We start from the raw sequence: 14,630 nt of genomic DNA, 5'->3' as shown, positions 1-14,630 counted from the left end.
GTTCTATTTAGGTGGTGTATTACATTTACAGATTTTTATAGGCTGAACCATCCTCATATTTCTGGGATAAAACCAACTTGATCGTGATGTATGATCCTTTTAATGTGCTCCTAAATTTAATTGGCTAAGGATGTCTACTCTTACCACTTCTATTCAAATATAGTACTTGAAATTTTAGACAGAGAAATTAGGCAAGAGAAAGAAGCAAAAGAGATACAAATAGGAAAGGAAGTCAAATTGTTCCCGTTTGCCTTATCCTGTACTTAGAAGACCCTAGAGGTACCAGCAGAGGACTTTTAAAGATGATAAACAAATTCAACAAAGTGGTAGAATACAAGATAAATATATAAAAATCAATAGCTTTTTTCTAAGAATTCACTGAGAAAAAAATTAGGAAAACAATTCTATCCACAATAGTGTCAAACAAACAAACAATAAAACCCTCCAAACCAAGACATAAACCTAACAAATGAGGTGTAAAATCTCTCCAATAAAACTATACCATACTGAAAAAAGAAACTGAAGAAGACACTAGAAAATAGAAAGACCACACATGGTCTTGGATAGGCAGAATTAATATTACAAGATGTGATCTACTGACTCAGTGCAATCCCCATCAAAACACCAATGATATTCTTCACAGAACTAGAAAAATCAATCCTAAAATTTACTTGGAAGAAAAAAAGATCCAGAATAAGACCCTAAGTGAAAAGACTAACACTGGAGGCATCACAATACCTGATTTCAAATTATACTACAGAGCTATGGTAACAAAAACAACAAGGTATTGATTTAAAAATCAGACATGTAGAGCAATGAAACAGAATAGAAGGCACAGAGACAAACTCACATAGGTACAGTCCTCTGAATTCCTGACAAAAGTGCCCAAAACATATGTTGGAGAAAAGATAGCCTCTTTAACAAATGATGTTGAGAAAATTGGATATGCATTTATAGAATGAAACATATCCTATCTCTCACTCTGTACAAAAGTCTACTCAAAATGGATCAAAGACTTAGGTATAAGACCAGAAATTTTGCACTTGGATATATCGGCACAGATAAAGACCTCCTGAAGAGGACCGTTATGGCTTAGGAAATAAGAGCAAAAATCAATAAATGGGATGACAACAGATTAAAAAGCTTCACAGTAAAGTAAACAATAATGAAGAGACAACCTATAGAATGAGAGAAAGTGTTTTCCAGCTACTCTTCTGATAGAGGGTTAATATCCAGGATATAGAGAGAACTAAAAGTTAAAACAAAAGTCAACACTAAAAATCCCCAAGTAACCCAATTAATAAATGGGCAAAAACGCAGAACACATACTTCCCAAAAGACATACAAATGTCCAACAATTATGTGAAAAAATGTTCAACATCTTTAGCCATCAAAAAAAAAATGCAAATCAAAACTATACTGAGATTCTATCTCATTCCAGTTAGAATAGCAATCATCAAGAATAAAATTATCATAAGTGCAGGGAAGTATGCAGGTAAAAAGAAACTCACATGCACTGTTGGGAATATAAAATAGTACACCACTCTGGAAATCAGCACTGAGGTTCCTCAAAAAGCTAAAAATAGAACTACCATATGATCCAGCCATAGCACTCCTTGTTATTTATTCAAAAGAATTAAGGTCAGCATACTTTAGGGATACATGCATACCCATCAGTTATGAAAATTAGCCTAGGTGTTCACTAACAGATGAATGGATAAAGAAAATGTGGTATATATACAACCAAGTTTTATTCAGCCATATAGAACAAAAGAATGTCATTTGCAGGAAAATGGATGCAACTAGAGACCATAATTTTGAGTGAAATAAGTCATGTGTGGAGACAAACAAGTATCATGTTTTTTCTCATATGTGGAAGCTAGATGGAAAAACCAGGAAAACAAAAGAGATGCCATAAAAGTAGAAGGGAGACCATTATGGGGGATGCTGAGGTCTGGGGGAGGGTGGAAGAAAGGGTGAGGAGGTATTGAGGAGTCGAATTAGAATCCAGTCATGTTTTTATGGATGTAAGAATATACCACATAATGACGCACACCATTCTGCTTAAATAATATGTACCAATAAAATATGAGATAGATTCAAATGCTCTGAGATTAAAAAAAAATCCCCCTTGATCATATTATCATGTTCAAATGCTTTACTAGTGTTTATATTGATGTTCTTTATTGTTAATCTAATACCCAATAATCCTTATAAATCATGTCCTAATCATCTTTTCTTATTTTCTCCTATTTTATCTACTCTGCTTCAGTCAAACTATCTACTCATCTATAAACTGTGTGTACTTTTCTTCCTCTATGAACTTTGGTCACACTGTTATTTTTTTTCAAATCCCATCCTTCTTTTAAGATCCAGTTAGGACTTGCCTGTTCTACATAGCCTTTCCAAACCACCCCAGTCCTAGGAATCCCCATAGCATTTACCCTATTCCATGTTGCTATACTTGTGTGCAGACTGCCTTAGTGACGTGATGTCCCTTTCATTATTGCACATGTATTAGGATTTAACTGTTTACAGGTCACTTTTCTAATAAGACCAAGAGATACTAAAAGGCATTTATAAAGGCACACACACACACACACACACACACACACACACACACACACAAATATATATATATATATTTATTTTGCCTGGTATAGTTCTGTCATGTGTATACTGTACATCTGTCTGCTGATAATTTAGAAAATAAGTTGAGTTCATGCCACTGTTATATGCAGTCCTCCAGTAACATGAAATTTTCAGAATTTTAAGTTTGTCAGATAAAAAAATTTAAAATTCAGCAAAGCCGAAAGATAAAGGGAGGTGGGGAGTCTAAGAAAAACATAAATGTCAGCAGAGTATGCTAATGGGGAAAAATCATCATAAACTTCATAATTTACAGTGTCTGGGGAAAAATTAATGTGCAGACACTTAAGAAAAATGTTATAGTACCAATAACTATAAGTTACCTTAAAAAAGAATATATTTTGCATTTATATTTGAATTTCAATGGAACTGCTTTGAATTGTTACTTTATTGATAAGTGAAACAGGTTCTTTTATGACTTAAGTTATAAAAGCTTAGAGTTTATGGGTTCCCTCCCCACCCTGCAATTACCTACAGGAAGAGATTGGATATGGTTCTATTTTATGAGTTTTATAGGGGTACATTCACCCCAGTTTATATATTATGAATTCCTGGAAAATGCTAGAAAATAAAGTGTACCCTTTGAAGACATTTCACTTGAATTCATGTATTTATCCATAAACAAGCTGTCCCAAATATTATATTAAAATATGAAACAGCCACATTTACATAAATTATATATAAAGTATGTTAAACAAGTGTAAAACTGCAGTATACAGCAATGTTGAGAACCTGAAGAAAGGACAAAATAATGATAACAATCTAACAACAACTCAAAATGATGCAAAAAAGCACAAATATCTTTTTTATTTTTTTCTGGAGAAAAAGGAAAAAGAGGTCTACTGCTTTGCAAAGGAGAATCACAGGGCACTCCTGTCCCAGAGGCTGTGATTCAGCACAGATCTCTTGTAATCTAAAAGAGATTCAGAATGAAATTTAACTTACATGATTCAGATCGGTACCTTTATGAATAAATTTAGTGTTAAGGGCAAGCAACATCATGATCATTTAGAAATAGTTTCAAGGTGACAAATTAAGTCTATACATATTTACAACTAATAGATTATAGGAAAAAAATTACCAGTCAGCCGTTAGAAGGGATATAACTGCAGAATGAATGTGCTAAAGGCTTGCAAAATTGGTCTTATAGTAAAAAATAATAATAAATCAATATTTAAATTACAAATGAAGCAAGGACATTTTAAATCCTAATAATAAGGGAAGACTTAAGACAAACAGCAAGTATTCCACATTTGGTATAATCTTGATAAAATCATGGTAAAATTCGGACAGTCTGGATTTTATTTGAACTATTGTGGTAGATATGGAGGTGTCTGTGAAAGTGCAAGCTGTATTTTTAAAAAGTGCCAAAAATTCACTTGTTAAATAGAAAAATTGTTCTAATAGGTGTCATAGCATCACTGAATAGATTAAGAATAATGAGTAATATTCGTTAAGTGTTACAGATTTGAAATGTAGAAAATTTACAAAAACTTAAACAATCACTTAAATTAGGCCATACTGATATAATCTGAATTTACTATATCAGTTTTCACTGGAAGAGATTCAAAAACAATGGGGCTGGGGTTGTGGCTCAGAGGTAGAGTGCTTGCCTACCATGCGTGAGGCACTGGGTTCAATCCTCAGCACCACATAAAAATAAAATAAAGATATTGTGTTCACCTATAACTAAAAAATAAATATTTAAAAAAAGAGATTCAAAAACAATACTCCACAAATCACTAAGAATGCTTTATAGGGGCTGGGGTTGTGGCTCAGAGGTAGAGTGCTTGCCTACCATGCGTGGGGCACTGGGTTCGATCCTCAGAACCATGTAACAATAAAATGAAGATGCTGTGTCCATCTATAACTAAAAAACAAATATTTTTTAAAAAGAATGCTTTATATATTCAGCATGGTTTACTATGTTTTAATGTCTTATAGGCATATTAATTATGTCGGAAAACATGAAAGCTGTGGACTCTGCTATGCATATGATTATACATTAAAGGGCAGGTATGTTTTAACTTGGGAAACATTTCCTTATGCTAGTTGTGCTTTCTCTTTGATTTGCAAATAAGTCCCTCATTTAAAGTAAATACATTTCTCAAACCTGAACTGATTTAACTATTAACTAACTTTTACACCTGCCTTTTGGGATTCAATGACCTTTGATTAATCTGAGGTTGATAAAATCCTGCCTATAAGCAGGTGCAGAGACTTGTCCTTAAAGTGGCAAGATTTAATTCTAATATTGTAATTGTCTCATGTCTTATTTACATTTCCTCTTAACAGTATAGCACCTGGGTGAAAATTACCAAGGGAAAAAAGTCAGTGAGAAGATGATTACCCTGTTGGCCATTAAATCTGAACTAGGACATTAGGTCGGAAGAAAATAAAATCTATAATAGATGAACAGGCTGAACAGGTTATTTGTACAAAAGAATATTCATACAGCTGATATCTAATGTTTCTCCTGCAACACTAAATGTCAGAAGACAAAGATGACCAGTTTCTACAATGTTTTTAGGCAAATAGGTAATGTCAAAATAATAAAAAATTGGCCTTATGCAAAGAGAACTGATATATTTTTAACTATATATGTAGATAATTCATCTCCCATTTTATATTTCTTGAAAAAACAATTTGAAAAATGTACTCTAGGATATTAACAAAATTAAGAGCTCAGGATGCAAAAAAGAGGAGACCATATTCAGTTAAAAAGAGAAGTTTGATTCATTTTGATGGATAAGCTCATATCAAGTGGGGATATTTTTTTCACTTTCTATTAAAGACATCTCAAAACAGGCTGGCTACTATTTATGTCAAAAAGAAAACAAATTCAAAGTTCAAGTAATAAATAAAATACAAAAAAGAAGTAAAGAGAGAGCAAACACAGAACAAAAGGACAGAGGTGGTTTTGTTCTCAGGCTAATCTATATTTACTTAAGGGTCAATGCTATTACATTATAGTACTATATGCTCAAACTATCCCCTATAACCATATATTTACTGAATAGTCCATTTAGAATTCTAACTTGAACTATCAAGGAACACACCATTCCCTAAAACAGAGGCTTGAGAAATTCTTACTTATTTCCCTCACTTGGTGAATAACTGCAATTGGCATTTAACACTCTCCTAGACATAAGCCATTCCCTAGAGTACTCAGAGCAAGAGGGAAGAGGGAGTGATAATGGGTAAAGAAGTAACCTGGAAACTGAGAGGTTAGGAAGTCAGGAAGTCAGTCAGAAGCCTGGTCTCAGACACTGAAATCCTGGCCAACTCTCTTTCTGTTTTATTCCCTCAGGTTCAATGAGTGAATTGACTCATCTCCTTTTCAGATCAGGAAAGCACAAAGTTTGGGATTGCAAATATCTCACTTTGTTCGATTTCCTGAGAGACTCCTTTCTATCTCTTTCTCTAAACATTTAGTATAATTATATTTCTGAGAAAATCAGACTTTACCTGTCCATCAGACGTGGGGGCATTGGGTAATGAGTGGACTTGTGACTCCACTCAAAGGTTTTGGAGAAAGGGACAAGGCGAACTGTCAGCAAACTGGGGGATGGGACTGTGGAGGATGGGTAGAACAGCCTTAGATGGTAGTAAAGAGAGAAGGAGAAGTATAGACCCACCTGAGAAATACACATCAAAATTAACCAGGACTCAAGTGAAAACTTGGTGAACTAATGGGTGTTTGGGGAATACATGCAAACATGAAATACATTAATTTTTTTTTAAGAGAGAGAGAGAGAGAGAGAGAGAGAGAGACAGAGAGAGAATTTATTAACATTTTTTTATTTTTTAGTTCTTGGCGGACACAACATCTTTGTATGTGGTGCTGAGGATCGAACCCGGGCCGCACACATGCCAGGCAAGTGCGCTACCGCTTGAGCCACATCCCCAGCCCTACATTAAAATTTATCAAGGCTTGGGGTACAGTTCAGTTGGTAGAGTGCTAGCCTAGCCTGCATGAGGCCCTGGGTTGGATTCTCACCACTGCAAAAAACAAAATTAAAACAAAAACAAAAACAACTCATTGATTGTATAGAGTAGGAATAGTAATAAATTAGGAGTTATCAATTCCTAATCCAATTGGAAAAACATAATAAAAAAGACAAGCAATATCTAAACTATTATGCTTTACATTTAGTTCCTAATTCATGGAGTAATTTTGCAATTATTGTCACTATTATAGATATCAATACCATTATTTCTTATGAGTTCATGTGAATTAGGCTCTATTACTTCATCATTTAAAAACCTAGGAATTTACAATCAGCCTAGAGGGTGTAACAGAAAACTGCCAGGCTTTACTTTTCAGAGCTCCTGAATGTATAAACAAATAAGAATGTAAATACATGTGACATAGGAAAGCTTATAAGAATAAACTGAATTTTGGAAGTATGTAAAATAATTCAATGATGGAGTATATTATTCAAATTTATTAAACATAAATTTCTTAATTGCTAATCTGTATTTTTTAATATTAAAGAGTAAAAACTGCATAATATTATGTCTACTCTTTTAGCATACTTACTAAAAGATAACTGAAACCCATATTATAGCAAAGTAATTTTTATGATTATGCTGATGACTAAATTTCTGATAAACTAGTCTTTTCTGGAGCATCATACATTAAGTTATCAACTATGTTATATATTTGTGGATTTATTACAAATAGAAAATAGAGTCAACTTTCTAGTGAGGCAATTATTAATCATCAATAAAATTCAAATAAAGTTTAACATTATCTTTACATTCCTGAAAAATTTATTACTGAAGAAAAACTTTTTCATAACAAGAAACAGTGAATTGAATGAAGCACTACAAAGACTTATTGTATAGATAGGATAAGAACATTATATTGAAGGAAAGGTAAGATGTACTCAAGTCTTATGAATCTTTCAACTGGAAACCAGAAAATGATGTATATTTCATACAAATATACCCAGAGATTAAAAGGGAAATCTAGTTGTTTTCCTTTTAAAATATGTATTTTTAATATCTTAAATAATTAAGTGCTTTTGTTGTCTGTTAGTAACAGAAGAAAAAATAAGAATAAGATTTTACTTTAGTAAGAGAAATGAAGCACTAATGGCATTCTTTCGCTGTCATACAACGTTCACTGTAAATAGTACTAGTGTATGAAATAGCACCCATTTTTAAAAAAAGCAAATTGATGTGCATAAAGATTTACATTACTTTGCCAAAACTATAAGCTATTTTAAGGTATAAATAAATACCTGTAAAAATACTGTATCTTATTTTCCTATATCTTTACAAAAATTACAAAGTTTTCTTCATTATTTGGAAAACATGACATTAATTTCCCTGCAGGGACATACTTTTTGCCAAAAGGAAGTCATAAGAAATTTCTACAATGGTGCTTTGTGTCACTGTAACCAGCATCATTCTCTAGTTTTTTTTACAGTTTTAACAATGCAAAAAGAGGCCTTACCGTTGGAGGTGAATCTACTTGATGGTTACAAGGCCTTCTTTCTATGCTGATAATCCCTGTGGAAAGAAAAGAATTGTGAATATGGGGTTATTATGCCTCTTCATTTTATTTTGAAAACATTCATGTCAGTAAGATATGCCTCATACAGTGTACAAGAAAAAAGCCTCACTCAGCTGGCAGGATCCTTTCAAGTAATATCATGAATTCTTTGGTCAGGAACAGTTGGTGAGTTTAGCTAAGACACCCTACTTAAGGTTAGCTAAGACAGTTTTCCCATTCAAGTGGCCTCCAGCAATAGTGGCAGATGTGCCATATCTTGCTTCCAACTCAAAATTACACCATTATCTGGACTCTGCTGCATTTCCTCCATGAAAGGTTTATTTCTGACTTGAGGTCATCAAGTTTCATAATGAAATATCATAAAGGCCATGAAAGGAATCACTGCTTCCTTATTTTCTCAAAAGAATAAATAAATCTATTTGAATTTCTCTTTGATCTGACTTCCTACTACGACATATTCTATTATTTATTCAACCACCATGGAGTATCTGAGGAAAAAGAAAGTTCCCTGATTCTCTCCTTTAAAATGATAACACTGATGGCTAATCTTGAGAAATATCCTTTTATCATGTGTGGATTTATCTTTTTGTTCTCAATGTCCTCTACTGCATTTCTTTGTAATAAGCAGCCTTCAAGGATATAACACATTGTATCTCATTTGTAAGATACTGGTTCAAAGTCAAGCTCAAGTTAAAAATGAACACAGGCACTGGTCTCATTTAGTTTCCAATCTCTGTCCATCAGCAAACTTACATAAGAGTGAGGATATCAGAAGAGTTTTTAAATAACACTAAAGGCTGTCACACACAAGACCTGTTAGAAGTGAGAACTCCAATGTCTGTTAATAGCAATTAGCAAAATTCCTAGTTCAAACAAAATATTAGTTCCTCTGTTTCACAAGCACTTAACGTGAAGTATGAAAAGGGATTCAGTGAGATCAACACAAGCAATTGCTTTTTATAACTTGAAAGAATATATTAAAAATGAACAATGTACCATGAAACATTTTTTAAAAATATAGCTTTTGTTTTGTTTTAAAAATTTCTTTCAATTTTTATTGTTAGACAGTGAGATATAAACTACTAGCTACCTTAATCCAATCAACTAATATTTATTTACAGGCTATCTGGCACTCACTACCTAGCTATAGGATGAATAAATTATGATTGAGTCTAATAAAACAGAGATATTTTGTTTTGAAAAAATACTATACAGTAAATGAACTGGGTTCTATCTTACATGTAGTAAGTCTTTAGGGTAATTTTAATGGAAAGACTTTAAATCATACAGGAACATTACCTTTGAATGAAAAACTTAAAAAAAAAGACAAGTAACAAATTTTAGAAAATATTCAAATAGTGCAGATTTTTTTTTTTTTTTTAAATGCTGGGGATAGAACTCAGGGCTCCATAGGTACTAATCACAAGCACTACCACTGAGCTACATCTCCAGACCCAAGACCCAAGTAATGAAGATTCTTGTTCAAAGATTTTAATAATACAGAGGTACATAGAACAATTGGTGAAATTCCCACTTCCCCAGCCCTGATGTCTGCAACCCTCCTAGCTGTAACCACTGAAAGCAGTCTGGCACCAGAAGCTTTCAAATGAGAGGGCTCACACCATGGGGTTCAGGAATTAGCAACATCTACATGTGTGTTCTCACTATTGTAACCTGACCGCTATAAAACTGACCTAAGCTGATTATAAATTTTAAAATTCTTATCCAATTAGAAAGTAACTTTAGTTGGAAATAAATAGTAACTTTAAATGACAAAAACAAAACCCCCAAATAAATATCCTTAGCTTATACAATCACAAGGATAAAAACAACATATTTTAGTTTCATTTGCAAGGCAAGAATATGTTGGAAACTTGAATTTTAAAAAGTAGATTACCCAAAGTTATAACCTTAGTTTTAATTTAGATGGCAAGTGGAAATAATATTGCTGGGAAATGTTTTTATCCAAGATTGCAATAATATATATACAAAACGAAATAAGCTTGGGGAAAATGTCCTAAAATAGCTTCCTATTTTAAGTAAATTTTACTTAAAAATCTGCATTTGTATCTCAATTTCACTTTTAGTAAATAAGTGAAAGCTCATATTAAGTAGCTTGCTATAATGATCAATTTTACATGTCAACCTGAGTAGGCTGTGGTACCCAGATATTTGATCAAACATGATTCTAGATATTTCTTTGAAGGTATTTTGTTTTTGGATGGGATTAATATTTAAATCAGTACACCCCAAGAAAGTAGATGGGCCTTCATTATGTAAGTGGGCCTCATCCACTTATTTTAAGACCTTAAGAAAATCGCTGACCTCCCCTGAGAGAAATCTGTGGATAGACTGCGTTTTTGAACTTGAACTATAACTCTTTTCTGGCCTGCAGATTTTGAACTTGACAGTTTCCATCATTCCTTAAAGTAAATCATTCTGTGTGTGTGTGTGTGTGTGTGTGTGTGTGTGTGTGTACATATATACACGTATATACAAACATATACTATTGGTTCTGTTTCTCAAAACATTATTTTCTGGAAAACATGAAATAAATGAAAATGTAATTGTATTTGTATTCTACATTATAAATACATATGGTCATTAAAATACTAATTGTGCAGGAATATAGTTAAAATGTCAAAGTTGTCATGAAATATTTTAAATTTATAAAATTTCCAAATGAACTTAAGATTACAGAATCTCTCTAAAATGAATAAATGAAAAAATATGAATAAAAATCAATCCGCCAAGAAATATTACTGCTGTATTGTCCAGTTGGAGAATCTCTGCCTTTCAAAGTTTAGACGATTTACATTTAAAATTATTAATGGTATGGCTTTAAGTTTACCATTTTGCTATGCTTTTTTATTTTTTTCAGTACTAGATATGGAACCCAGGGGTGATTTACCATTAAGCTACATCCCCAGCCTTTTAAATTTTTTTATTTTGACACAGGATCTCACTAAGTTTCTGAGGCTGGCCTCAAACTTGGAATCTTCCTGCTGTGGCCACCCAAGTAGCTGAGATTGCAGGTGTGTACCACATTGCCATCTTACTATTTTACTGCATTTTAAAAAAATTCTAATTTGTTATATATGACAGCAGAATGCATTACAATTCATATTACACATATATTACATTTTATTTTATATTCTTTTAGAATAATTCAATATTTATTATTGTATTTTATGTCCCTTAATGGATTTTTAGCTATACATTTTCACAGTTTTAATGATTAATTTAGAGATTACAGATATACCCTTAATTTATTACAGTATACCATGAATTAGGATTTTCCTCTTAAAGGACAATATAAGCACCTTAAATCAGTATTCCTATATTTACCTCACTACCCATACTACTTATACTTCCATGTTACAAATGTGACAATATATTGTCAGTATACTTGTTTTAAAGTCAAGTCTTTTAGAGAATTTTTAAAAATACAGTCTTTTATGTTTGTTCACATACTTATCCTTCCTAGTGTTTTCATCCTTTCCTGCAGGTCCAGGCTTTCAAATGAAATGATTTTGCTCCAGGCGGATGAACCCCTGGTTCAATCTCTTATAGTGAAGATCTGGTGACTGCTTTTTTCCTGAGAGGTCTTTAGTGGATATTCACTTACGAAGCATGTTCTTGATGAGTAATGAAATCTAGGTTGATGTCCATTTTCTTTCAGAAAGTGATTTAATTCCATTTTTTTCTTATGAGAAGGCAGGCATGATTCTTACTGTTATTTCCCTCAGTGTTCATTCTTTTCCCTCTGACTGCTTTTGCAATTTTCTCTTTATGTTTCAATTTCTTCATTTTAATTAAGATGTGCCTAGATGTGGTTTTACATGTATGTATGTAGTATGTATGTGTGTGTATATGTGTCTCCTTCTTGAGATTTGCTTAGATTTTAATGTCTAGAGGTTAAAAATCTTTGTTAACAAGAGTAAGAAAATTCCTAGCCCATTATTTCTTCAAATAGTTTTTAAACTCATTTCCTCTACAGTCCTTCTGAATTCCAATTATACATATTTAGTCCATTTTACATTAACACATAGATCTCATACTCTTTCTTCCTCCCAGGGCTTCATTCCCCCACTGTGTTTCAATTTGGATAATTTTCATGATTTCAATTGTCTTATTCCAGAATTCAGTGATCCTTTCTTTCAATGAGCCCTATATGCTAACAGCCCATCTAATAAATTGTCATGTTATCTAACACACTTTTCAGGTTTAGAATTTCCACTAGATTCTTTTTTTGGGAATTCCCATTTCTTTGCTGAAATTCTCTATCTTGTCATTCATTTTGATTATGTTTTCTCATAAATTATTCAACGTATGCATCAATTATTTCAAAAGTTTTATCTGTTAATTCCAACATTTCCATCATCCCTGGGATTCTTTTTATTGATTGTACTTTCTCTTGATTATGGGCACTTATTTCTGCTTTATTCACATGCCTTATAAATTCTGATTACAGGTTAGAACTCTTGGACATATAATCAGTAGAGAATGAAATAAAAAACATCTCTCCTCAGAAAGGGGTCATCATGTCCTTTTTAAGAAAATCTTTAAGAACAAAGATCTCTTTATTCAAATCAGGAGTTGGCTTGGGTTGGGGCAGGCAGTTATTGCTATAGCTAACCTATTATATTAGGTATTCCAAAAGTAAGTTAAGGTCCTCCGTCTAGGAACACTTTGGGATTTAAACTCCTAGAGATTATGAGAACTCTGCCTTTCTCCCAGTTTCTGGAGTTATTGCTTATGTCACAAAAAATCCTCTAGGGGAGAAATGATGAGTGAATAAGACTGATTCACATTTGGGATCTTTCAGATTCCAGTCTATCATGGTGGCCCACATGGTCCTCAGCTCATTTCTTCCTATCCTGGAGGCTTGCTCTTCTGTTCTCTTGTGCTTCTACCTCCATAAATGCTCCAATATATTAATAAGTGACAGTTGGCCTTTACTACTTTATGGGAAGGGCTCAATCTCTTTGCAATTTATTTTATTTAGACTTCTTTGTTTCCACATCTTTGATGACTTTCTGTCTATGTTAGGTTTTCTCAATGTTATAGTCAGAGTGATCAAAATTACCAATCTTGTATATACTAACTGGAAGCTAAACTCTGCTTCTATTTAGTTACATTGTTGTTATTTTTTTCTCTTTGTTTTTGGTTAATTTACTTCATTCTTTTGTTTTTCTTTGTCTACTGATCTTGACTTTGTTTTTAATTTTTACCAATGTTTCAATTCTGCTACTGGTTATCTTCCTGATTCTAATAGTAATAAATACATTTATAAAGTATATATTCTAGGACAGAGGTATAAGTTGGACAGGTTGTCTGTAGCAACAGCTCAGATCTCCATCAGTACAGTTGGCAACACAAAACATGAGGAGGCAAAGAAAATGAACAACTCTCTTTAATGGATTTCAGTATCCTGAAAAAGACCACATCAATGAGAACTGGTAGTACTACTGATGTCAATGTGAGAAACAGAGTATCTCTAAAATGAAGCAGACAAAAAGCAAGAATTAAGAATTTTAAAATAGGTAATTAAACAAACAACAAAGAGGACCCCATCTTAAAGAAAGAAAATAGTGGCTTTCAGAAAGTAAATCAGAAGGTAGCTAACATTTCCAAGATCACACAACTAACGAGCAGCAGTACCATTACTGAAACTCATGCTTCTAAACTACATACCCTTCAGACCTATTTATGTGTGTGTTTGGCCCCTGTGGTTGGGACTTGATTTTATTCATCTTTATATCCATAGTACCTAACCCAAATGACCAAAACACAGAAGGTCCTTACGAGTTGACTCAATTATTAACTGAATGAATGTGTTCCCTCCTAAGCCATATCCACCAGATTCATAAGCTATAATACAGCATTTTTTTAGTCATCAGAATGCTTGAGGATGTGTTGGAATTTTTTTTTTTTTTTTTGATACTGGGGATGAAAACCAGGACCATTTGCAAGCTATGTAAAAGCATCTACTACTGAGCTACATCCTCAGTCCTCTGGGATTGTTTTCAGAAGCTTTAATTTACTTCTTCTTTTAGTAATAAACTCACAACAAAATACAAGGTATTATTACAAACTTATTCTAATTTTCCAGATAGTAACATACTCCAGAGAATGGAAGAAATTTTATGCTTCTTAAGAGATACTTTCAGTATTTTGCTTTGTAGAAAAATCAGATCATGACTTTTTATCCCACTGTATAACTATTTTGAACAGAGAATTAAGTGTTTTTTAGTTACCCTAAACTATATTAACCTTCAACTCAAGATCATGATCAAAGAGCGAGAAAAAACATAGACTTACATAAAAATGAAAACAGGAAAGAATGCCTTGTTCTGAAGTCAAAACATATATGCATCAACTTTATATATCACACAGGGCACTGTGTGAGGACCTGGAGAAGCTCCCTACTTCCTTAACCATATCTTCTTATAAT

At 32.8% G+C, this 14,630-nt stretch overlaps 1 protein-coding gene across 1 annotated transcript in view; it reads right to left on the bottom strand.

Moving 5' to 3' along the window:
- LOC308648894 (jouberin) overlaps positions 1 to 14,630 on the bottom strand; it is a 182,631-nt gene that overhangs the window by 55,216 nt on the left and 112,785 nt on the right. The window contains exon 21 of the mRNA XM_081294039.1: positions 8,114 to 8,169. Coding sequence (XP_081150165.1) covers positions 8,114 to 8,169 — 56 coding nt within the window. The remainder of the gene's footprint in view (positions 1 to 8,113; positions 8,170 to 14,630) is intronic.

Source organism: Spermophilus citellus (assembly GCF_964194105.1).
Source record: "Spermophilus citellus genome assembly, chromosome: 5".
Lineage (NCBI taxonomy): Eukaryota > Metazoa > Chordata > Mammalia > Rodentia > Sciuridae > Spermophilus > Spermophilus citellus.
This window is presented reverse-complemented; position numbering and strand designations above follow the sequence as displayed.